Source organism: Malaclemys terrapin, chromosome 5 (assembly GCF_027887155.1).
Source record: "Malaclemys terrapin pileata isolate rMalTer1 chromosome 5, rMalTer1.hap1, whole genome shotgun sequence".
NCBI lineage: Eukaryota > Metazoa > Chordata > Testudines > Emydidae > Malaclemys > Malaclemys terrapin.
Window position 1 is genome coordinate 132628520 of NC_071509.1, and position 22847 is coordinate 132651366.

The 22847-nt window shown below is 43.0% G+C and overlaps 1 protein-coding gene and 1 long non-coding RNA gene across 7 annotated transcripts in view; one reads left to right on the forward strand and one right to left on the reverse strand.

Annotated features, from left to right (window-relative positions):
* Positions 1-8737: 8737 nt before the first annotated feature.
* LOC128838182 (cytochrome c oxidase assembly protein COX18, mitochondrial) lies at positions 8738-18449 on the reverse strand. Of its 4 annotated transcripts, none has more exons than XM_054030165.1 (6): positions 18384-18449; positions 16854-16958; positions 15687-15850; positions 13820-13941; positions 11967-12074; positions 8738-10186 (listed from the first exon to the last, which is right to left on the reverse strand). In XM_054030165.1, exons 3-6 carry the CDS (start codon positions 15829-15831, stop codon positions 10013-10015), a joined length of 549 nt encoding a protein of 182 aa, XP_053886140.1. In that variant the 5' UTR covers positions 15832-15850; positions 16854-16958; positions 18384-18449; the 3' UTR covers positions 8738-10012. The 4 variants fall into 4 exon arrangements, with proteins under 4 accessions (XP_053886140.1, XP_053886139.1, XP_053886141.1 ...); XM_054030164.1 differs by lacking the exon at positions 18384-18449 and adding an exon at positions 18002-18377 and having other exon boundaries at positions 16854-16954; XM_054030166.1 differs by lacking the exon at positions 18384-18449 and adding an exon at positions 18174-18233.
* A 177-nt stretch (positions 18450-18626) lies between these two features.
* LOC128838183 (uncharacterized) overlaps positions 18627-22847 on the forward strand; it is a 53856-nt gene continuing 49635 nt past the window's right edge. Inside the window, exon 1 of one of the 3 annotated variants that reach the window (XR_008445115.1) lies at positions 18627-19670. This is a non-coding gene — a long non-coding RNA (uncharacterized LOC128838183). The remainder of the gene's footprint in view (positions 19671-22847) is intronic. The other 2 variants (XR_008445116.1, XR_008445117.1) reach the window with 2 other exon arrangements.

Consider the following 22847-nt stretch of genomic DNA (forward strand, 5'->3'; position numbering starts at 1 on the left):
ATCAATAAAAAAGAAAAAAAAATCTGCTTACCTGCCTCCCATTTTTGCCACTTCCTAACTCTAGCTATAGGATTGATTAGGTCCCATTTAGCTTTAAGGAAAAAAAGAACCTGAAAATTTACCTGTGATCACCTATGAGGTAGCAAAAGTCTAGAGCAGTGGTTCTCAACCAGAGGTACACATACCCCTGGTTCCCAAACCAGGGAAAGATAGGTGTTTGGCAGCCTAAGTCACATGTGGGGCAGGATCCATTAGGCATGCTCAAAGATTGCCAGATAGGGTCCCATTTAAAACCTAGCCAGAGCAGAAATAGAAGAGACTAATAGCACCCACCTTGTAGCTCAGTGGTTAGAGCACTTGCCTAGGATATAGGAGAGCCAGGTTCAATCCACCTTCTCCCCCAGTGGGGGAGAAAGGAGTTGAAGAGGTGTCTTCCACTTCTTAGGATATTTTGATACAGTGCTCCCTTTATCTCTCCTGTCAAAGCTGTTCCACTGTGGCTAAATAATGAAAGTCACTGGAGCAGGGGGACTAGACCCTGGATCTCCCAGTGCATGTCCTAGCCACTGGAATATGTAGTCACTCTCTTTCTGGCCTGCAGCATGCCTAATTACTCCAGTAAATCCAACAAAATGTTCTGGAGTATCCAGGAGCAAAAAAACAAGGGTTTTCAAGCAAAATAACTTATTTTCACTTTCAAATAACTCTAAACCCAGGCAGAAGGGCAGTTATTGAAGATTACCATGTAAACTCAGTACTGGACCTAAACCAAATATTAGATTATAGCCCCAGCTATAACTGTTGGGGACAGTTAAGTTACTGAAAACCTGAGAAAGTACTGTCTTGTCCTTACAGTATGACAGCCTGTGCAACAATACTGTATCTACTACTGAACTAATTAAATGCTGTTCAGGTTTAATGGTGGCTACCAAAAATTCTACTGCAATAAATGTGCCTGTATAACAGTTACGGTCCTTATTTACTGTACAAAGCACTGTTGCTGACTGGCTACAGAATTTCTTTCACAGGCTTGGGTAAGTTCTTCAGGAACTCTCCACAGCTCTGTGGGATCATGGAAGTCCTGTTAAGGCATAAAATAAGCCTCCATTTTCCTCGAGCTCCACCTGAGAGCACACTAACTTCCCACAGTCACTCCTGAAAAAGAAGTCAGTTTAGAGCCAGTCAGTTTAGAGCAGTCAGGAACCAAAGCAGGAGACCAAAACTCCTGATCTTGGGCTTCCAGGCCTGATGGTAATACAAATAATAAAGCGCCTGATCCAACTCTCATTAAAGTAAATAATAGTGTTGTCATTTACTGCAACCGAAACAATATTGGACCCCCAAAAAGAAGTGCTGGAGTTGTCAACTGCATTGTTGGGAGGCAGTGCTGAAACAAATAGTGTTGACTTGCCTCTCTCCCATGGTGCAAAACCAGTGTGATCAAAATCCAACGTCTGTTCAACAGAGCGACGAGGGGAGCAGCTGTAACTTTGTGCCTCACCAATACAGGCAGTTTAGCAAAAGCCAAAATGGGCTGGATACGTCCTATATAACTGAAGTTACAGAAATGCCTGACAAACATTAAGCCATCACACTGCCCAAATGCAGTAAATTTAAGGAGAAACTAGACTAGATGCTGAACAAGTGGGTCAGTTCCAAAAGCAGCACGTGAGAATAGAAATCTGTCACACTTTCATTCCTTTGGATTCCTGCACGTTTGAAAATGACACACAACTGTAGACAGTCCTCCTTAATTACAGCTTGGGTCAACATTTCAGATAAGGACAAGATGAATCTTAATACACAATTTTATTACAATTTTACATATTTTATTACATATTACAATTTTCAGTGCATTTGTATTTGTTAAGTAATGAACAGTTGTACAAGCACTACTTAAAACGTTTAGTATGTACAAAACCTCTGCAATTTTACAAATATACAGCTACCCTTCTCTCCCACATGGTGTATATAGAGCATTCAGAAATACAGTCAAACATTGAGAATTTACTTTCTCTACGAGAACAACTGGGAATTTCTGAGGGCCAGATTTGATCACTTAACATTGGCATCACTAAATGGAACACTAACCTGCTACCAAATGTATGGTAGCCGTTTCAGATTGAAGAAATTTATGGATCCACAGATAATCACAACTGCTTATAAATCTTCTCCAAAACTGATTTCTGTTAAATATTGTCTAGATCTCAATAGTGCAAAAACAAACAAAACCCACACCACTCCTCTGCAAACTGCCCTTTAAATTAATAGTACATATGCTTTGCCCAGCTGTTCAGGACTCTAGACCTCTATCTTTACATAACTGCCATGAAGATGGAGGATAACCTCTTCCCAGAATCCTTCCATAAAAGTCACATAAACGTGGCATTGCTCCATAGGTTTACCACAGCTGTTTCTGCTGACACTGCAGAACAGGTGAAGACAGTGGCCTGTTTCCCCCCTTCCTTGAGGCTTTCACTTACCAGTTGAATATGTTGTATCTTCCTTTCCTCCTGTGGTTCTGAGGAAGGACAGTCCCAATCTTCATGAAAGGCTGGCTCGTTTGCATGATGCAGGCACAGAAGCAGGTGATGGCTGCTAACTGCCTCCAAATTTCCCTGCTGTGGAAGTCCATTAACACTTTGGATTTGCATGCGGTCCTTAAAAGATCCCCTGATACAGTAAAACTTGTTCAGCTGAATGGTAAAAAAGTGGGGCCTAATTTCATGGAATCTCTATGCTGTGACTAAATGTCAAATGACATCTGGGGTTGATGCATGAAGTGGAACGCTACTGCCCCACAGGAGGCATAAAATGACTGATGGTACAATATGTAACATTGTTTATCCCAGCTGGCATCGTGCTAACAGCAACTCGAAGGAATTGCTGTGTGCTTGCATTTCAAAGATGCCCAGGGTAAGCCGAACACAAGAGGAAGACCCAATGGACCATTAGGAACCTAAGAGCAGGAACCTCCTCTGAAAGTAGAGCTATGGAGTGTTGAATGAATCTGGCCTAACATCAAAAATTATTATTTTAATTGTGCAAAAAGGGGAATAGGTTTTCAGTTTGAACCTGAACCAGTCAGATTTTGTCCAATGTCACTGCCTTCGTTGAATATTAATCTCAATTTAAACATACAAAAATATATATATTAGGGAAATCTTCTGAACTTATTTCCAATGGACAGAAGTAATGTTACTGTACACGAAGGAATTTCCCACTCTTGCATTCAGCTGTGCAAATACAGCAAGTGTACCTACTATTTGAGAGAGAACACAGATAAACAGTGGTGGTTTCCATGGTAGCACCCCCAAAATGCAATTCAGGTTCTGAAGCAGACTTTCCAGAATACAGCCAGCAGCCTCAGTAGTATTGCTGCTGACCCTGTAATAATATAAAAGTATTTTTAGTCCATAGGTGCCACCTACAGGCAATACCATGTTTCCTTTTCTCTTCCTCTGAATGTGACAGAATGCATTTAATACTTAAAAAGAACAGGAGTACTTGTGGCACCTTAGAGACTAAGAAATTTATTAGAGCATAAGCTTTCGTGGACTACAGCCCACTTCTTCGGATGCATCCGAAGAAGTGGGCTGTAGTCCACGAAAGCTTATGCTCTAATAAATTTGTTAGTCTCTAAGGTGCCACAAGTACTCCTGTTCTTCTTTTTGCGGATACAGACTAACACGGCTGCTACTCTGAAACCTGTTTAATACTTAACACTCTCTTGTACTTAAATTGATTCCCAGCTTCTCCTGAAACTAATACAAGGGATATAAGGCTTCTTCTGTGAAACTTTCTGCATTTTAACAGAAGGTAAGATGCAAGGAAAACGTACACTACAATTATACTTTGCAGATGTATAGTGCTCTTCAATTATAGCTCTCTAAGCATTTTGCAAAGTTGGGTAAGCAATATTTTCATTTGCTTACTCTAAATATTCTTATCCATGTAAATGTTCAATCCCTCTTTGAATTTTGCAAAGTTCTTGGTCTCAATGACATCCTGTGGCAATGAGCTCCAGTCTACTCACAGATTGTGTAAGCCTTTAATCGGTTTTCGATTCTCTCCCTTTGTTTTATTCACACTTAAATATGAATCTCTAGTTTTATCTGACCCTTCCCTAAAAACTCACTCATCTTAGGCCAAGAACTTAGCAGTACCATGAGATCAATGATATTATGTATGTGAATAAGAGTTTGCACGCTTGTGATAGAGTAGGTCTTGCTCCAATTCTAGTCAATGGAAAATCTCCCATTGACTTCAGCGGGAGGAGAAATGAACCCTGTAAGCAATGTTGGACAAACCATTCTATTTCTTTTCTATTTTATATGGTGCCAAAGACCAATATTTCATTTCTTTTCACTGCCTCATTTTTCTACCCAACAAGACTTTTTAAGCAAGTTACATTGTAACGTGGGTTACGATATTTAAAAGTACTATTAAAAAATGGATCAAATCTTAGTCCTCAAGCCTGCACTTACCTGTGTAACTATATGATTAGTTCCATAATGCTTATACTTAAATAGGTGCGTATTTGCAGGATTGGGATCTCTGACTAATCTAATAGAGGCAGGGAGCATCTCTGGTTTTTTGTACTGCACATTAGCCCTAAAGGAGTAAATAAAATGAGAAATGAGTTCAGGATTTAGACCTATATGTTAGAATATATAATCCAATGTAATTTTTATAACTGTACCTATATAAAATCTTTAGGTTGAGTAAATAACTCAATGTTACAGCTTATATTTTTAAAGCTGTGTCACTGAATAAACAATAAACTGGTAGCAAAAGTTGCAATCTAGTGACGGAAAGAAAACAACTGGGAGTTCAGACACTGCCTGAGCCAATGCTCTGCATTTCTATGTTGGAAGGAGTAGTTTTATTAGCTGTGACTGGATCTCTGGAAAAGGACACCTCTACCTCGATATAACGCGACCTGATACAACACGAATTCGGATATAACGCGATAAAGCAGTGCTCCGGGCGGTTGGGGCTGCGCACTCCGGTGGATCAAAGCAAGTTCAATATAACGCGGTTTCACCTATAACATGGTAAGATTTTTTGGCTCCTGAGGACAGTGTTATATCGAGGTAGCGGTGTAGTGTTTTCCACAGGCGTCAGGGAAGGGGAGAAGTATTTCTCACATCTTATATTGCATGCCCAGCAAAGTGGGTGTAAGTGATGGATTGGGTCCAGCAATTCAGTGCATCTCCATTCACACTGAGAATAGAAATACAGACAGAAGTGGTACAGCTAGGTTATGTTTGTGGATGTATTGGAAACAGACACATCTGCTTTTGTGTCATCATTGCCTTGTTTGGCCATATAGTATATCTACCTAGTTCAAGAGACTTAAAAAAAACAAGGATGTGTTTGAAGAACGGGCCACTTCTGTGCTGAATAGGGTGCTCTAGAGACCCTAAGTGCTTCCCAAAAGGTCAGTCTTTGCCATTTGCTTCAAACATGTTTGCATGTTTATTAGCTTTCTTCAACTCAGTAGTAATGTACTACTAAACAGTTTTAACTCCCTTTAAAAATGATTACAACTGGGGTCAAAACTAGATTATAAAGGCCACAGTGAGACAAATGCATTTACCTCCCTCTGTAAAGAACTTTGAGCTCTACTGAGAAGCACTAAAAGAGCTCGGTATTATTTCCATACATCTTACCCAGCACTCGTAAGCTTTGCCACTGAGTGCAAAATTAGACTTACATTTTCAAAAGCATCCACTGATTTTATTGGGTGTCCAACAAGAGTCACTTTTTTTTGTGTGGCTACTTTTTCCAGAGGTGCTGAACTCCCACAGTGGCAGCTGAATTCAGTGAGATGCAGTACTTAGCACCTCCTTGCGGGGGGGGGGGGAGAAAGCAAAAAAGAACACCCTATGCTACGTGAGTGCCTCAAAGCTGGGCACTTAGAATTAGGTCTGGTCTACACTATGAGTTTAGGTCGAATTTAGCAGCGTTAAATCGAATTAAGCCTGGACACGTTCACATGGCTAAGTCCCTTTTTTCGACTTAAAGGACCCTTTAAACCGGGTTCTTTACTCCACCTCTGACAAGGGGATTAGCGATGAAATCGGCCTTAGGAGGTCGGAATTGGGGTAGTGTGAACGGAATTCGACGTTATTGGCCTCCGGGAGCTATCCCACAGTGCTTCATTGTGACCGCTCTGGACAGCACTCTCAACTCAGATGCACTGACCAGGTAGACAGGAAAAGCTCCACGAATGTTGGAATTTTATTGCCTGTTTGCCCAGCGTGGAGAGCACAGGTGACCACACAGAGCTCATCAGCACAGGTAACCGTGATGGAGTTCCAGGATCGCAAAAGAGCTCCATCATGGACCGAATGGAAGGTACGGGATCTGCTCGCCATATGGGGAGATGAATCAGTGCTAGCTGAACTCAGTAACAGTAAACGAAATGGCAAAATATTAGAAAAGGTCTCCAAGGCCATGAAGGACAGAGGCCATAACAGGGATGCACAGCAGTGCCGCATGAAAATTAAGGAGCTAAGGCAAGCATGCCACAAAGCCAGAGAGGCAAACGGAAGGTCTGGGGCAGAGCCGCAAACATGCCGCTTCTACGCGGAGCTGCATGCGATGCTAGGGGGTGCAGCCACCACTACCCCGTGTGCTTTGACTCCATCGATGGAGAATCACGCAACAGGGAAGCAGGTTCGGGGTACGAGGAAGATGAGGATGAAGACAATGAAGATATCTCACAGCAAGGAAGCAGAGAAACCGGTTTCCCTAACAGCCAGGATATGTTTATCACCCTGGACCTGGAACCAGTAACCCCCGAACTCACTCAAGGCGTGCTCCCAGACCCTGAGGGCACACTAGGGACCTCTGGTGAGTGTACCTTTGTAAATATTACACATGGTTTAAAAGCAAGCGTGTTTAATGATTAATGATTAATTTGCCCTGCCAATCGCAGCCAGCACAGCTACCGGAAAAGTCTGTTAACGTGTATGGGGATGGAGCGGAAATCCTCCAGGGACATCTCCAGAAAGCTCTCCTTCATGTACTCCCAAAGCCTTTGCAAAAGGTTTCTGGGGAGGGCTGCCTTATCCCATCCGCCATGGTAGGACACTTTACCACGCCAGGCCAGTCGCACGTAGTCTGGAATCATTGCATAACAAAGCATGGCAGCGTATGGTCCCGGTGTTTGCTGACATGCAGACAACATCCATTCCTTATCGCTCTTTGTTATCCTCAGGAGAGTGATATCATTCACGGTCACCTGGTTGAAATGGGGTGATTTTATTAAGGGGACATTCAGAGGTGCCCGTTCCTGCTCTGCTGAACAAAAATGTTCCCCGCTGTTAGCCACGCGGTTGGGAGGAGGAGTGAAGTGATCATCCCCGAGAATTGGGTATGAGGGGGGAAGAGGGTTAGTTGGGTTTGTGCTGCATGTTAACCCAGAAACTGCAGCCCCTCCTTTTACATTGCAAACCCATTTTAAATGGCCAACCCAACGGGTGCTTGGTATGGGAAATGAGGGCGCTACTGTTTGAAACCATTCCCACATGTTAAGAAGGTTAAAAAAGCCAAAAGACTGTGGCTTACCATGGCTGCCTGCAAGCCGAAATCTGTTGCCTGGCACTGCATGAGTGATCTCTCACACCAAACCAGCAGGCCCTCAATATAAGAGGAAAAATGCGACCTTGTAATGAAAGCACGTGCTGTGTAATGTGAACAGCAAAATTTAACATGAAAGAGTGTACCCATTGTTCTCTAAAATGTGTCTTTTCTTAATCACCTCTCCCTTCTCCTTCACCAGCTGCAAAGGTTTCTCCTTCGCAGATGCCAGCGAAGATTAGAAGGAGAAAACGGCGGACTCGGGATGATATGTTCTCGGAGCTCCAGATGTCCTCCCAAGCTGAAAGAGCACAGCAGAATGCGTGGAGGCAGTCAAGTGACTGACTTCAGAAAAACACAATATGAATGAGAGGAGAGGGCTGAATCGCGGGCTGAAAATGATAGGTTAGTTTGAGATTCTGTTTATTAAAGTTTAATGGGCCAAATACAACACTGATCGTAAGAATTCAACAGGGATGAATTTGTCCCAATGGTATGACAAACACTGAAAGCAAGATTACACGCAATATGCTGCTTCTTGCTCTGGTTTCAGTAGTTGTGAAGTTAGGGTCAAAACCAACATTGAATTCAATGAGTGCCATTCCACTGATTTCAATAAGAGCTGAATCCAGCCTTTGGTCATTTAAAAAGTATTTATGAAACAAATTCCTCCCTCTAAGCTCTGTTCTTGGGGGGCTAATCATGATCTACACTAAAAGACACAAACAAACTGGAAAGATTAGGCCAAACAACGAGGTCTGATACAAACAGGGAGAAGGAATGGGAGGGAAAGGTAACAAGCATGGATCCAAGAGTGGCCTTTTTAAAATGCATCTGGTTAGAAGAATAAAAATCTCATTTTTGGGAGATGGCTGTGAAACTTCAATGGAAAGGGAGTTTAACTTGTCGGACCCATCAGAACAAAGGCACAACTGCCTGCTGATGTATAATTAAAGCAAATCAAGGCAAGAACCCGCAAAGGAGGAGGGTGAGAGTGCAGACAGCTGTCAGAAAGACTATGTATGGTTATGTATTCTTTCGATGTGTGCAGTGAGTAGCCCCAACATCTTCTACATTTGATACTGTGTATTTAATAAATTATTTGAACTGGCTTCCCATATCCACACCTTTTTGCATTCCAGTAAAATAATCATTTCATTTCAATTTTATGTTGTAGTAATTAATTCCTTTCTTTATGGACACTGAACTTGAACATTCCACAGTGTGTACATGACATACAAAACAATGGTTTTTTGGTCTTGTAGAGCTGTGTGACATAGTTCTATACAAAAGTGAGACCAGTGCCTATGACAACTGCCAGTGCCAGAATAATACACTCTTTCACATGATGCTTTTTTTTTTTTTTTTTTTTAAACAAAGCAGGATAAGTGTCATTATCCCCATTTTATACATGGGGAAACTAAAATATGGAGAGATGAAGTGACTTACACAAGCTCAACATGAGAGCCAAGAACAGAACCCTTATATCCTGAGTCAAAGTTCTACACCTGTTCCCCTGGATAGTAGCAGTGAACCTTTCTCATGCTGTGTAAATCCATGGATTCCTAGCTTGTTTCAGATTAGTTTGCTGACACTGCGAACGAGTGGGCAATTAAATCCACCTTTGTAGTTTCACAAAAACACCATCTCAGTTGTCCGTAGAACTTTCTCATGGGCCAGTAGATTGACTACGTGTGGTCAACTACTGAATTTGAACCTGAACCAGAACAAGTGTCTGAGAGAGGAGACCTAGCACACCATTACCAACCCAGTGACCCATTCAGTCTTCAAATAAAGGTACATCGTTGTTCACTAGCCTGTAGTTAAAATCAGACTCAGTGTAAATAGCAGAGCTACATCAGCCCAATTTTAACATCTATCTTCATCCTATATTACCAATAAAGGAAAGAAGCTGCTATTAGTTGGACACCCAACTTACAAAAACACCACCTGAACTAAAAAAATCCCAACAATTTTGCACTGCGCCAAGAAGTTAGTACAATTACCCACTCCACTTCTTGTCAGAGACAGCCACTGTTTTATTAGGAAAAATACAGTTCCAATGACAGCCTTTCACATTCTCTTTCAAGGAGACACTCAGGGCTTGGATACACTACTGCTTCAGTTGATGTAACTTTCGTCGCTCAGGGGATGGCTTTTTCACACCCATGAGCGACGTAGAGTGACATTGACTTAAAGCACTGTCCACACTGTGCTATGTCGGTGGGAGACGCCCTCCCATCAGCATAGCGTTTCTTCACCAGGTGAGCTACAGCAGTGCAGCTGCATCAGTGCAACTGCGCTGATGTAGCGTGGTAGCATAGACTTGCCCCATATTAAATAGGTACATTTCAATACAATATGACTTATAAATTACTCAAGTTGCCTGTATAGGGTAGTTCTTCCACCAATGCAAAATGAATCACTTTTTTAAAAAGTACTTAGTATAAAAGGCAGAGACTATATCCCTATAAGGAGTGTCTGAGTCAGACTTGGTCCTTGGTATGTGGCACAGTCGACGAAAAGTTGGAGAGCGCAGTAGCAGGTTGTGTGAGAGTCCCATGAAGCTGGAGGATAACCAGTACAAAGCCATGGACTGCAAGGAGACAGGAACACAGCATTCAGCAACCCAAAAGACAATAAAAGCACTGCAATTCCAGTAGCTTTTCACAAACTACAATAATTATTTCTTATTAAGAAAGTCAACTCTCCTACATATGCACCCTTAAATAAATAGCTATGGTTAAGCAATGCTTCCATTACAAACCCTATTTTTCAGGGTTTTTGAACTCTACTGTAAAAATGTGATCTATGCTAAAATTTGACAAAACTACAGGACCCAATGTTTTAAATTCACATTTCAACTTTTTTCCTGTTTTAGTCTAAATAGGCTTGATAAGCTCAACAACGATGTACAAGAATCTCTTAACCACTTCAAACACACAATTAAACATGCATTTCTTCACATACAAATCTACTCTAAAAACATTTTAAAGATTCTCTCACAGAAAATTCTGCAAATCTAAATTATAGGTTGTTCAGCTCTTACAGTAAATAAACCTTTTATGCAACGTCATCTGTCTCTAGTTACATGAACATGGTTTGCCTTTCAATTCACAAGGTCAACCCAAATATAGAACTCCAGATATTTTTTAATACTCAACTTTTAAAAAATGATGTTAGCAACAATGAGCTTGTGGGCTCTCTCTTTTTAATATTTGGCAAAAATACTAGAAAGCACCTACTTTTATTTTTTTTTTAAATACATATTGAACATGTACCATAGTATGCATCCGAAGAAGTGGGCTGCAGTCCACGAAAGCAGGCTGCAGTCCACGAAAGCTTATGCTCTAATAAATTTGTTAGTCTCTAAGGTGCCACAAGTACTCCTGTTCTTTTTGTGGATACAGACTAACACGGCTGCTACTCTAAAACGTACCATAGTATGAACACCATGTAAAAATCTCATTCGTTCCAGTAAAAGTTTGCATAGTAGGATTTAGATCAACCTACTGTCAATAGGCTAGTTAACAGAATAGTTTTGTTGGATTCTAACAGTGTAATCAGAAAAATACACATTATATACAAAATAATTAAAACAAAACCAAATTTTAAAAAACCCATTCCACTGACAGCTTGATCTTGTTTCTATTTTCTCTATCAACCTCTTTTCTATAATGATGCCAGTCTTAATAACTACTTTGTGTCCTCCCTTCCATGCAATGAACACCACTCAGTTCCAGTATTACTTCCAGGGGGCCCAAAAAACTCTAGTCACATCACATTAAGCACTGGCCTGCTAAACCCAGGGTTGTGAGTTCTGTCCTTGTAGCAAAAATCTGTCTGGGGATTGATCCTGCTTTGAGCAGGGGATTGGACTAGATGACCTGCTGAGGTCCCTTCCAACCCGGATATCCTACGATTCTATGATTTGTTTAACATTTGAAGTCAACTGCTTCCGTAGATCTCCCAGCCTATCTTGTCTTATCTATGTCTGCCTTATAGATTGTAAGCTCCTTGGAACAGGTTACTTGTTACTGTGTCTTACATATTATGAAACGTGCAGCGCTTGTAACAATGCACATAACACTTTCGGAAGACCCTAGAGGCTGCATCTAATGTAATGTAAGTGTAAACAGCACCTTTCCCATATGCAGTATTGAATGGTGACCCTTATAGATTACAAATCCTGCACACACTACTACTTGAGTGAAGTCGCTGCTATTAAAATGGTATGAAGTAGAATATCAACTATGGTCCGCAATATAGATCGTGCACTTGGGCTGCACTTAGAGCACCATGAATCAAGTCTGGCCAATACAGGCACGACTAATGCAGAGTCTCACCTACTACACACGATTATGTTTTGTACTTACTGAAGGTACAGTTGCAGCAATAGGAATCATCAGTATTGACAGTCCTCGAATGAAGTTGGTAACATACTTCTGGAACCTGGACAGTTCAAGTTTTCGCAGAGCAAAGATCTGAAGAGGCAAAAAAAAAAAAAACACACACACACCCAAATATTTTTTTCACATTCTTTTCAATAATTGGGAAGCTCAAATCAAGTAAATTTAAAACATTGATAAATTCCTTCATTTAATTTGTTTGGTGCCTTACAGTCAATACTCAATCCTTTCCTGGCAGATTTTATACCAAGACTAAGAGTCATCCATCTAAAACCTTTTAAGAGAACATTATTTCACAGGAGAATAGCTTTTGCACATTGAATAAGCCTCCAACACCTGATCCTCAAGCACAGTCCACTGAGAGATGGCTACTGAAAAGGGATGGACCATTATCCCCAACCTCCTTAATGAATAACTGAACGGAAGCAGAACGTGTATAGGCAAACCTTGACTTTCATTTTGCAAAACTGTCCTAATCCACATTACTTGGAAAAAATAAAACAGAACAAGAATGAAATCCAGACACATGAAGGCAATGAGGAGGACTGTGATTGATAACAGAGAGAGACTAAACAGTAACTATTTCTGCAGAGATTTGCAAACGAGCAAGAACATGGGGAATCCAGACTCCTCTACATATTTTATTTTTAATATTCATTAACATTCTCATTCTTATTCCAAAAAATTCAGTATACCAACAAGAATTTATAATGAGGCCTGGTTTAATGTGTAAGCCACTTTTCTTTCCTTTCAATCATTATTTTATTTTCTGTTTGATCTTGCCTCCCCACACAATGAAGGAGCATCTTTGCACTCATCAAGGATTCCGAAAAAGAGACCACAGACTTGTGTGTGTAGTGCCCCAATATCTGTGAACTTCTGTTGTACGTGTAGGACATATTCCTGCTTATGATGCAACAAATGTATAAAAAAACCTTGAGTTCAAAATTAGTAAAACATTCTTGATTTTACACTTTTTAACATGTTTCTTCTCAAACACATGTACTATGCAATATTTACTAGTTTTAATTATGAAAGAGAAATCTCTTTACTTTCTATTTTTAAAGTGATGAATAATTTTTTTTTACAGTACAATGTGAGTTCTCAATGTTGGGACAGCATACTTCTCAGGAGTGGAAATAAACCTACTTGTTCATTTGGAAAATGGGTTCAAATAGTTAAGGGCTGAGATGCACTGGCTAATCTTGATGATGTCTATAAGAGTTCCAGTCTCTCAATCCCTTTGCTTTCTTAAAATAACAATAAAGCACATTTTCTCAATTACTATTTTAAACTTAATATTTTAAGTAGTTTGCTTTTATCAAGTTTTCAGCTCATTTAGAATCATACCTACTGCACCCACAATCATCACTTACAATACATTAGAAGTGGAACTACATCATTCTAACATGGAAAAGAAAGCCACCAGTAAATGCAGCCCACGGGAATGTATTATTCACACACCAAAACCTTAACCTTTATAAGCTGCAGTGTTAATAAAATGCAATAGGCTAATTAAAGTATTCTCACAGGAATCACTCTGGAGTGAAGAGTACACTTTTCTGAGGTTAAGCACATAAAAGCAGTTTCTGAAATGGCACATTAGAATTTATCAGCAATTACAATGTGCATGACCCATACAACTTCAACCTTGAAACAATTATGCAGTTTTTCCCTTCTAGACCATGAATTAAGGTGCATATTTATAATCGGAAGCTGCCACGGTATTTTTACACTTTGTAAGGTAGTCGTGAACCAGTCCTAACTTTATAGAAAGAATTATAATTTTCACAATGGTCCAACATTCACCAGCAACATACCTCCACTATCAGCAAATTGAGGAGCCCAAGTGAGACTGGCAAAATCCATGTAGTATCTGGTACAGTAAGGTCTGTAAACCACAGGGTTCCACCTGTTGACAGCTGTTCCTGAACTGCAAGGACTGTTTAAAATACATATATATATTTAGTATGTCATTCTCCTCAAAGTCAGTCAAAATCATGCATAACTTTGCTTTTAAATTGGACTTTCAAAGTAAACATTTTTGTTATTCTGTGGCAATGCATTTTTTTTTTTTTTTTGTGTGTGTGTGCCAACTGGCAATTTTAACATCCTTCCTTTCCCTCAGAACCAGGGCAAGGAACTGATGTAATGAAATATATAAATCCCAAGTAGGAAAGCTCCTTCCCCTGCCAGGTAGCAGCAGAAACTCACATTTAAGTCTTACTCACACTTACTATCAAACATACATTTGGACATTTGAAAACTGTACCTACCTATGGACTGTGAAATGATTACAAGACAAAATCCACTATGTGATATAAAGGAGATATAGAAATCAAAGAATTCCAAACCAAAGAAATCCAAAGTAGATTTGAGAGAATGTTGTATTTATCACTGACTTAAAAAACTGGTTCTTACAAAGCATCAGTTGGAAATTCACTTTGCAAACACGAATTATTAGTTTCTCTTTATTTATATAATGATGTCTTTTTAAAAAAAGCTTTTAATAAAAGATTAAAAGTGAAGGCAGTCTGCCATCTAACAAGAAAAGGAAATTATTAGTGAGAACTGCAGGCTGACACGATTTGGGGCAAACAGATGATGAAAAATAACTTGTTCTGAATCTTCTATTCCTAACTGCAAAAATTTTATAACAAACAATTTTCCTAATAGTAGCTAAACTTTATTGGGCTAAATGACAAGTTATTTAGCCCAATAATATTTAGCAATTTAAACAATGTCATGTGCCAGAGGAACAGGAGCATTATAATTATTTTTAAAATCTGCCCACTAAAGTTGAAAAGTTTCTCATATGGGGGATGCCATTAAAGACACAATATTCACCAGTGCAGGAACCCGCAGCGACCAAAGTACTTTGTTTGACTTGGAATACAAGATATCATGGCATTTGAATCAACACAAAAGCATCGTATGTTGGGTTAATCCTGCATATCATAATCTAGTCTTTAAATGGTCAAAACACCAATATTGCAGATAGGATAAAATAAAATACCATCTTGATGAACGCATTTTATTTTATCTAAAGTTAAGGCTTTATAATGAGAGAAAACACCACAGTTTAATTTTAAGCATACTGTTGTGTTAGTATCTTTACATATTAAGTATGACTTCTATTACTTTGGCTTGCAAAGCACACAAAATAATTTAGTGCCCAAGGAGCATACCCAACACATTTTAGATTGTTCCTAGAGCTCAAATTCCAGCACTGCTGTTAACTGATCATCCCACACATCCGACTTTGCTCTTTCAGCTCAGAGCTGTACTATAGTGCAGTGTAGAAATACCCTTACAGGCACTAATGGCAAATGAACTCTGAGTGAACAGAAAGGTTATTTTGTGGCTATGGCTGCACTGAGTTCCTGATCTACCAGAACAATCTGGGGTGCAAAAAATATGGGAATAGGCCAGAGGTAGGCTTCTGGATTACATGGACGAGTGGCATAGCATTTATGACATGCCTAATCAAAAGTCTTACAAATACAGTATTATTCATATTAGTCACTTAGCTATGTTTGGGCTATTTTTTCAACAATCTTACATCTCAAACTCAACAACTCAAATTCTTAAATTTAAAACCAAACCATGTTTGTAAAAATTGTAACTGAAGAAGGGTATTTATTAAAACAGATGTATATTTTCAATACAACTGTTCGGAATGATCACCTTCTGAGTCTGCTGCACCTACACTGCAGTTACGCAAAGCTATGGAAACAAACACCCACACTGGAATCTGTATCCACATCAACAGACTAGCCTTGAAGGGGTGGCAGTTGTCTCGAATATACAATTCTGAAACAATTCTTCCCATATTCTTCCTGAAATGGAACCTGATTGGAAAACAAAACAAAACTCCTTGTAATATAACTTTTCAAATTCTGAAATAATAAACCACAGGTTGCACATCACACTTCGTTCATTTCAAATATTGCACTGGAGTACCAGGTGAATGAAGTCAAACCAGGGAGTTCTCCCTTTATGGGCTGAGACAGCCTTCCATTTGTTGTCTGCCAATCACCTCCAATCTCACCCTTCAAACCCTTTTCTTTTCTGTGGGCTTCTAATGTTAACCTCTTCACCATCTCTGTTTCCTAGCAATACTGTTCGATGTCTTATTCTGTGTGTTGCATTTATCTGATTTAAGACTACAAGCTCCTCAGTGTACAGACCACAGGCCAGATCCTCAGACTGCACTCAGTCCCATTTACATCACTCTGACACTGCAAAAGGAGATGGAGCTATCATACCAGGACAGCTGGGGATTCCTCTTCAAATCATAGAATATCAGGGATGGAAGGGACCTCAGGAGGTCATCTAGTCCAACCCCCTGCTCAAAGCAGGACCAATCCCCAGACAGATTTTTGCCCCAAATCCCTAAATGACCCCCTTAAGGACTGAACTCACAACCCTGGGTTTAGCAATGCTCAAACCACTGAGCCTCCCCCTTGCATGAGGAAATCACTGGATGTAGTAAAGCTGACACAGCCAGGTCCTGCCATCCCCTCCTAACAAAGATTTAGAAACCATAGCTATGGGTCAAATCTTGGTCCCACTGAAGTCAACAACTAAACCCAGACTGATTTCAGTGGAAACAGGAATTGGCCTTATAAATTTTAATCCATCACAGATTCAGTGCTTCAAATGAGCATATTCCCTAAATGTCTATGTAAATAACACAGAAAAGTTTTATATAAAAATAGTAAGCCAGAATCCATTATTTTAGTGTCAGATTTGTAGAGCCTTTTTATATATACATATTGCCATCATCTTTATATATGCCTCTTATTTTCAGCCCAAGCGGATTTGTAAGATACTGTACAATTGTTATCTTACCTAGCAACTTTTTCAGACCAACCCAGTTGCTTCCCACGAATTGAAACTTCATAGCGAAGACGCTTAGCTAGGTTTTCTATTTCAGGCTGCAAATTTTCCAGCTAGCTAAAGAAAAGAAAGAAATGATTATACAGCAAAATTAAAGAGTTCCATCTGCAACCAGTCTCTCTACCCCATATCATCTTGTATGTGTACTGTAAAGTGAAATGCTAGAACATATTACATATACATAATAAATGCTGTAGAATAAAATGGATTAGACTATATTATGTGTGGAATAATTCATGAGGCAGCATATCTAGTATTTAGAAGCTGCTGAACTCTTGTCTACAAAAGGGCATCCACCAAGGCAACTGAGTGGTAGAACTGGTGGGAATATTTTGTTTAAATTAATGTAGACACAACCACAGAGAGCACCATATGTGTTAACAATGTCTAAGCTACGTCAGTCTTACCTCTGAATATTGTTCCTGAAAGGGGGGCAGAGATCTCATTAGATTACAATGCCTACATCACTACTTTAGTTACACTCGCCCAACAAATAATGTGACACTGCAGCATGGTGGGGCACATGACAGCCGACTGGCTGGTCTGCAACAGAGCCACACAGCTCTGTAAGGACAGGGTACCGCCAGGCATGAAGCCAGCAGCCATTAAGAAACTCTCAGCTAGTTTCCTTGGCTACACAGGTTGCCAAGCCCGTACTTGCAAGGCGGTGGCGAGGGCACTGCACGAGCCCATCGCTCTTATCCTCTGTTTTCTGGTACTACAGTAACACATTGACCAAGGAGGAGGGAGAAACGTTGTTCTCCTTAACCTCTGAGGACAGGACAAGAAGCAATGGGCTTACACTGCAGCCAGGATGGTTTAGGTTGGACATTAGGAAAAACGTCCGCTCAGGGTGGGGAAGCACTGGAATGAGCTGCCTAGGGAGGGGGTGGAAAGTCCATCCCTGGAGGGTTTTCAGAGCAGGTTGGACGAACACCCGCCTGGGAGGGGGCTCGCGTGAGGGGGTCGCGGCGGGTGGGTTGACCCGTGGCCAAGCAGTCGCAGCCACAGGGCTAGCCCGAGTGGGGAGGGTGACAGGCGAAGGGGCGGCTCGTGGGCAGGGCACAGCACCGCGCCCCACGGGGCCCGCACGGACCCACCTTGGCCAGGATGTGGCCCTGGTGCGCGGCCAGCGGCAGGGTGAGGCCGGTGCGCAGGGCGGCGCCGGCGCACACGATACTGAGCCACCAGGGCAGGCCGGTGCCCGCCTGCAGCGCCACCAGCCCGCTCTCCGCCCAGTGCACGGGGGCCGACTCGGCCAGCGCCTCGTACCAACCGCCCGGGCTCGCGCTGGGCACGGAGGCGGCCGCGGCGGCCCCAGCGCGTGACCCCCAGCCGCGCGACAGCAGGAGCCGCTCGCGGAGGGGCCTCTGCAGCTCCTGCCCCGCGCGCCGCCAACACCACATCCCGGCAACGGCCGAGCGCGCGCCCCGAGTCCACGCGGCAGGTTGGGGAAGGGGCGGGGGAGGGGAGCGACCCAACCTCCTCCCGCGCGCGCCCCGAACAATCCGCCTCTCAACCCGGAAGGAACGCGGCAGTAGCTTCCGGTCAGCCAGCCACCGAGAGGGAGACGGCGGCCTAGAGCGCCCCCTCCCCGTCCGCGCGCGCAGCTGCGGGAGGTTCTGAGAGGCGCCATGTTGGATGAGGGCAGGTGTTTCGCTGAATCAGACCCCCCCACACACACAGACGTTGGAGAGCGGGAGGCGGCCAGCAAGAGGGGGGGGGAGGCGGGTGTGGGCTTTGAAGCGATTTCGGGTCTGGATGATGCTGGAGCGGGGGCGCCAGTGGCAGGTGTGAGACCCAAGGTCGCGGTGGCCAAGGCGGAGGTCCCAGTATTGTTCTCCGCTCTCGTCTTGTGGCAACGTGGCAGCAGGCCCCGAGGCCAACTGGGTGACAGGGCACCTGTCCTCCCCGATCTGGGGTCTGCCTCCCTTCCCTTGGGAGTCCCAACATCTTCATCACGCAACACGGAGAGTGGGCGGGTGGGAGATTGAAAACCTCCTGCTGCAGGCACCAGCAGGAGTTGTAGCGGTGCCGGTGTAGCAGGGCTGCACTTTGTGCTGATACACCCCGGCTGAGCCGCTCTGCCTTTTGCTTCAGGTGCCCTTTGATGCGGGTCGCGGAGTCCCAGGGAAAGGAGGAACTGCTCTGCTCCCTGGGTATTTCCATTGTTTCCTCATGGTCCCTGGTGGTTGGTTAAGTTCCCAGCTGTGATCTTATTGTCTGAGTGAACCAGGATATAGTTCCCCCCCCCCTACGGTCGAGGCTGGAACCTTTGCAGAGCGAACCTGATGGCTCTCAGCGATAGGTTTATGCCGTGAGCCTTTTCCTCCTTGCTCCAGAAGCCCTTGGTAGGCATTACAAGGACTAAAGGATTTGGAAGGCAGAGGAGCATGCCTTTGTGGACCCTGTCATGGACTGACCACTGTTAAAAGGAGTTGAACACCTGTGCTGGAACCCATACTTGATTTTTCATGGGCTGTGGGGAGTCCTGTATCTTTCATATGAAAGCTTTGAAGACAGCTGATGCGTGCTTGTGCCCCTGGAGTGATCCCTATGCACACCACTAGGAGTCCTTGCAGTTGGAGGTATAATGCCGCCTCTGGCTCTGGAGCAAGAAAATAAATTCCTGGGTAAAACCAAACAACTTTTCTTGGCACGGATGATGAAGCCGTGCACATGGAGGAGATTCCACATCCAAGTAGTAGCCTTGAGCACTGCTGACCGTGATGGCGCTCTGATCAGGATGTTGTCCGGGAAGGGATACAGGTGAGTTCCCTGTGACCTGTCTGGCGCTTACCAGTTCCAACATCTTTATAAAAACCCTGGGGGCCAAGGACAGGCCAAATGGGAGTGTTAGGAACTGATACTGTCTCCTGCCGTATGCAAACCTCAGAAGTCTATAGTGGCATGGTCTGATGGGGATATGGAGATAAGATTCCACTAGATCTACAGAAGTCAAGAAGGCCCCTGGGACAGGGATGACACTGTAGAGACACATGGTCTCCATCTGAAACTTTGTTTTCTTCATCCACTTGTTGAGCCTTTTGAGGTCAAGAATGGCTCTGATGCACCCCTCCCTACCCTCACTGTTGCGTAATGAAGATGTAGAACCCACAGACTCTTTCTTCTGAGGGAAGGTATTCTATCACTCCCATATCCAGAAAATGAGCTATTTCCTTCTGGATCAGATTGTGTTTTATGGGGTCACTGTTCCCTGAGTCACTTGTGCATGGTCGATGAAAACCATTTCTTTAGAAAATGGGAGATTCTGACCCCAGCTTTAGCTCTGGGTGGAGGCCTATGTGATCTGTGTCAAAGTGGATGGGGAGAGGGCAGGCAGGGAGACTGAGGTCCCTCTAGACTTTCAATCCACTATTTTCCCTGGGGGAATCTGTTCTGGCTTTGCTGGTACCTCTGAGGATGTGGAGCAAAAAGAGCACCTCTCTGAAGGCCGGTTTATATCCTCTCCTGGGAGACCTTAATGGGGAAAGGAGAGACAATGTAGCAAAATCCAGTTAGCCACCACTTTATCCATGTTTTCTTCAAAAAGGAGGGAGCCTGTAAACTTGGCTGAGCACAGGACCTGCATAGAGTGAGTAGCCACCTTCCAGGGAGTGAATCATAGGTGGTGCATGGCTACTGGGCTGGAAGCCATGGCTCAGGCTGAAACCCTCATTGTAACTGACACCTCAATAGATGCAAATGCTGTTGCTAGTGACTCCTTAAAGTGGAGCCCAAGGTAGGGTGATCTCTATCCTTAAGAGCTTTAAGATATTCCTGCCAGGAAATAGATGCTCTTGAAAAGTAGGTAGCTACCAGAAATGCTCAGAGGTTGGTGGAAGAGGCTTCGAAGCCCTTTTTCAGAGTGGCCTCCATCTTTCTATCCAAGGGTTCCTTAGGATAGAACTCTCCTCGTGAGGGAATAACTATATCCCTGGTGAGGAATGCTACAGTGACATTGGCCTTTGGTGTCTCAGCAATAGAGCCCTTTGGTTTTTGAATGTTAAGAAAGGCTGAGGTCACGCTTGTTAATATGCCTGCCCTTACCAGGCTTGTTCCATTCATCCCTGATCACTTTCTCAAAGGAGTGAAGGGGTAAGACAGCCTAAGTGGAGGATTTTGAGGGAAGAAACTTTCTCTGAAGCTTACACGCAGGAGCCTACTCCGGTTTTAGAACCAGGTAGCTAGCCTTCGTCAGTGGAGGAGGCAGAAAAGGACTCATCTCCTGGGTTGTGTGTGCGTTTACTTTGCCCGTTTAGATTTTTAAAAAAAAGCTTTTAGCATGCTTTGGGAGTGGAGAAGCCCTGCTGTGACTTTGGAGAGGTTCGTTGCAGCTTGCCTTCCTTAAGGCCTGGAGCCCTCTCAAGAAATCTGTCTCAGAATCCTCCTCACTGGGCCCCATTCCATAGGGAAGGGGAACTTGTCAGAGCACTCCTGGGCAGGTTGGGAGCTGATTAGAAACCCTGCTTCTTTCCCTAGGGTGCTCAGGACCCACTTTAAGATGGGGAGGGGGGGGGGGAATGACGCAGCCTCGCAAGCCTCCTCTCTTCGTTCTGTAGAGGTCCCATGGGACTTACCTCTAGAGTTGAGTAGTCAGGGTGCTCCTCACTTTTGGAGCCTCTCTCTTTTCTGCACTGGGGTTCGTGGCCTATTTTCCCTCCCTTTGGAGTCACAGCTGCCTTGGTGGGTGGGGACTTGCCTGAGTTGCAGCCTTGGGTCCCCACAGATTTAGGGACAGAAGGCTGGGCACAACTTGACATCTGCTGAATCTGGAAATGCTGCCTCACATATAGAGCACCACTCAGATCAACTCTGTGCTTTCTTGGCTGTTCTGCCATGCTGTAAGGGACAAAGGAGCCAACAGGGAGATGCTGCACTGGAGGCTCAGGGAGGGTTAACCGACCCGGGAGGAAGAGGAATGCCAAGGAGGGAGAACAGCTCTCACTAACCCAAAAAACTGAGCAGAAATGTTAAAACAGTGGGAATAAGGGCAGGAGGGGAAAAAAAAAAAAAACCACACACCGTCTGCTGTTGCAGAGATGAAGTATCTAGCAGCAAGCAGGATCAGAGGGGGCATGGGCAGACCATGCAGCACCAAAACACTGATCTATCTGCATGCTATAGAGAGGAGAGCAATCCAGATGTCTAGAATTGTGGGAAACCCTGGGCTGCATAAGATGGCAGGCAGAAGTAGTCTAGACAGAGGCCAGTCCATTTCCACCTTGCCTAGAATATAATGATCAAAACTGTCCTGATGGGGTACCCAGCAATTACAAACACCATGGCTCTGCAAGCTGCTACAAGTAAATCACACACCCCCATCCTAGGTATTTCCATACATAGCACTGCAGTATCCAGAAGTTATATCACCTGACCTACTGCCCTGAAATTCAAAACTAACATTTAAAGCAAATTAAAATCCTTAGCTTATCTGCTGAGAGTGCCAAAAAGGTGTATACTGATGGGCCCACTCAATCATGAGGAACTGACCAACTCATTTCATATGCCTAAATTGTTGGACCTCATCCAGCTCTCTTTCAGATCAGTGGAAAGATTACCATTTACTTCAACAGGAGTGGATTGGGCCTATGCTAATGTATTTTAGTCATTACCAAATAGGTCCAGATTTAAACCACTGATTTAGGAATGAAAAGGCTCTGTTCCCCTTTACTAAGCTTTTTACCATTCAGTTGGCCTCTGATTGTGTATATCTTTAATTAGCTGTTTAAGAAAAAGGGAAACTGAAACCATGTTAAGTAGCTTGCAAATCATGTCATATAGAGATCTAAGTGCTAACATTGCCTCACCTTGTTCATTTCCAGTAGTCTTTTGTCATTTGCTTCATTTAATCACCTAGATGTCACAAATGCAATGTAGGTGTCCTACTACAGCTTCATTTGTCTGGCAAGTAACTGTAAAGATTAAATTTGTTCCTTTTATGTC

Excerpts from the sequence above, each read along its gene's own strand:
- LOC128838182 (XM_054030164.1), bottom strand. The coding sequence starts at position 18,307 with ATGTGGTGTTGGCGGCGCGCGGGGCAGGAGCTGCAGAGGCCCCTCCGC. Across the intron at positions 12,075-13,819 it reads TCAATTTGCTGATAGTGGAG|ATCTTTGCTCTGCGAAAACT; the intron begins GTATGTTGCTGG and ends TTGCCTCTTCAG. Across the intron at positions 10,187-11,966 it reads TTGCTGCAACTGTACCTTCA|TCCATGGCTTTGTACTGGTT; the intron begins GTAAGTACAAAA and ends GTCTCCTTGCAG.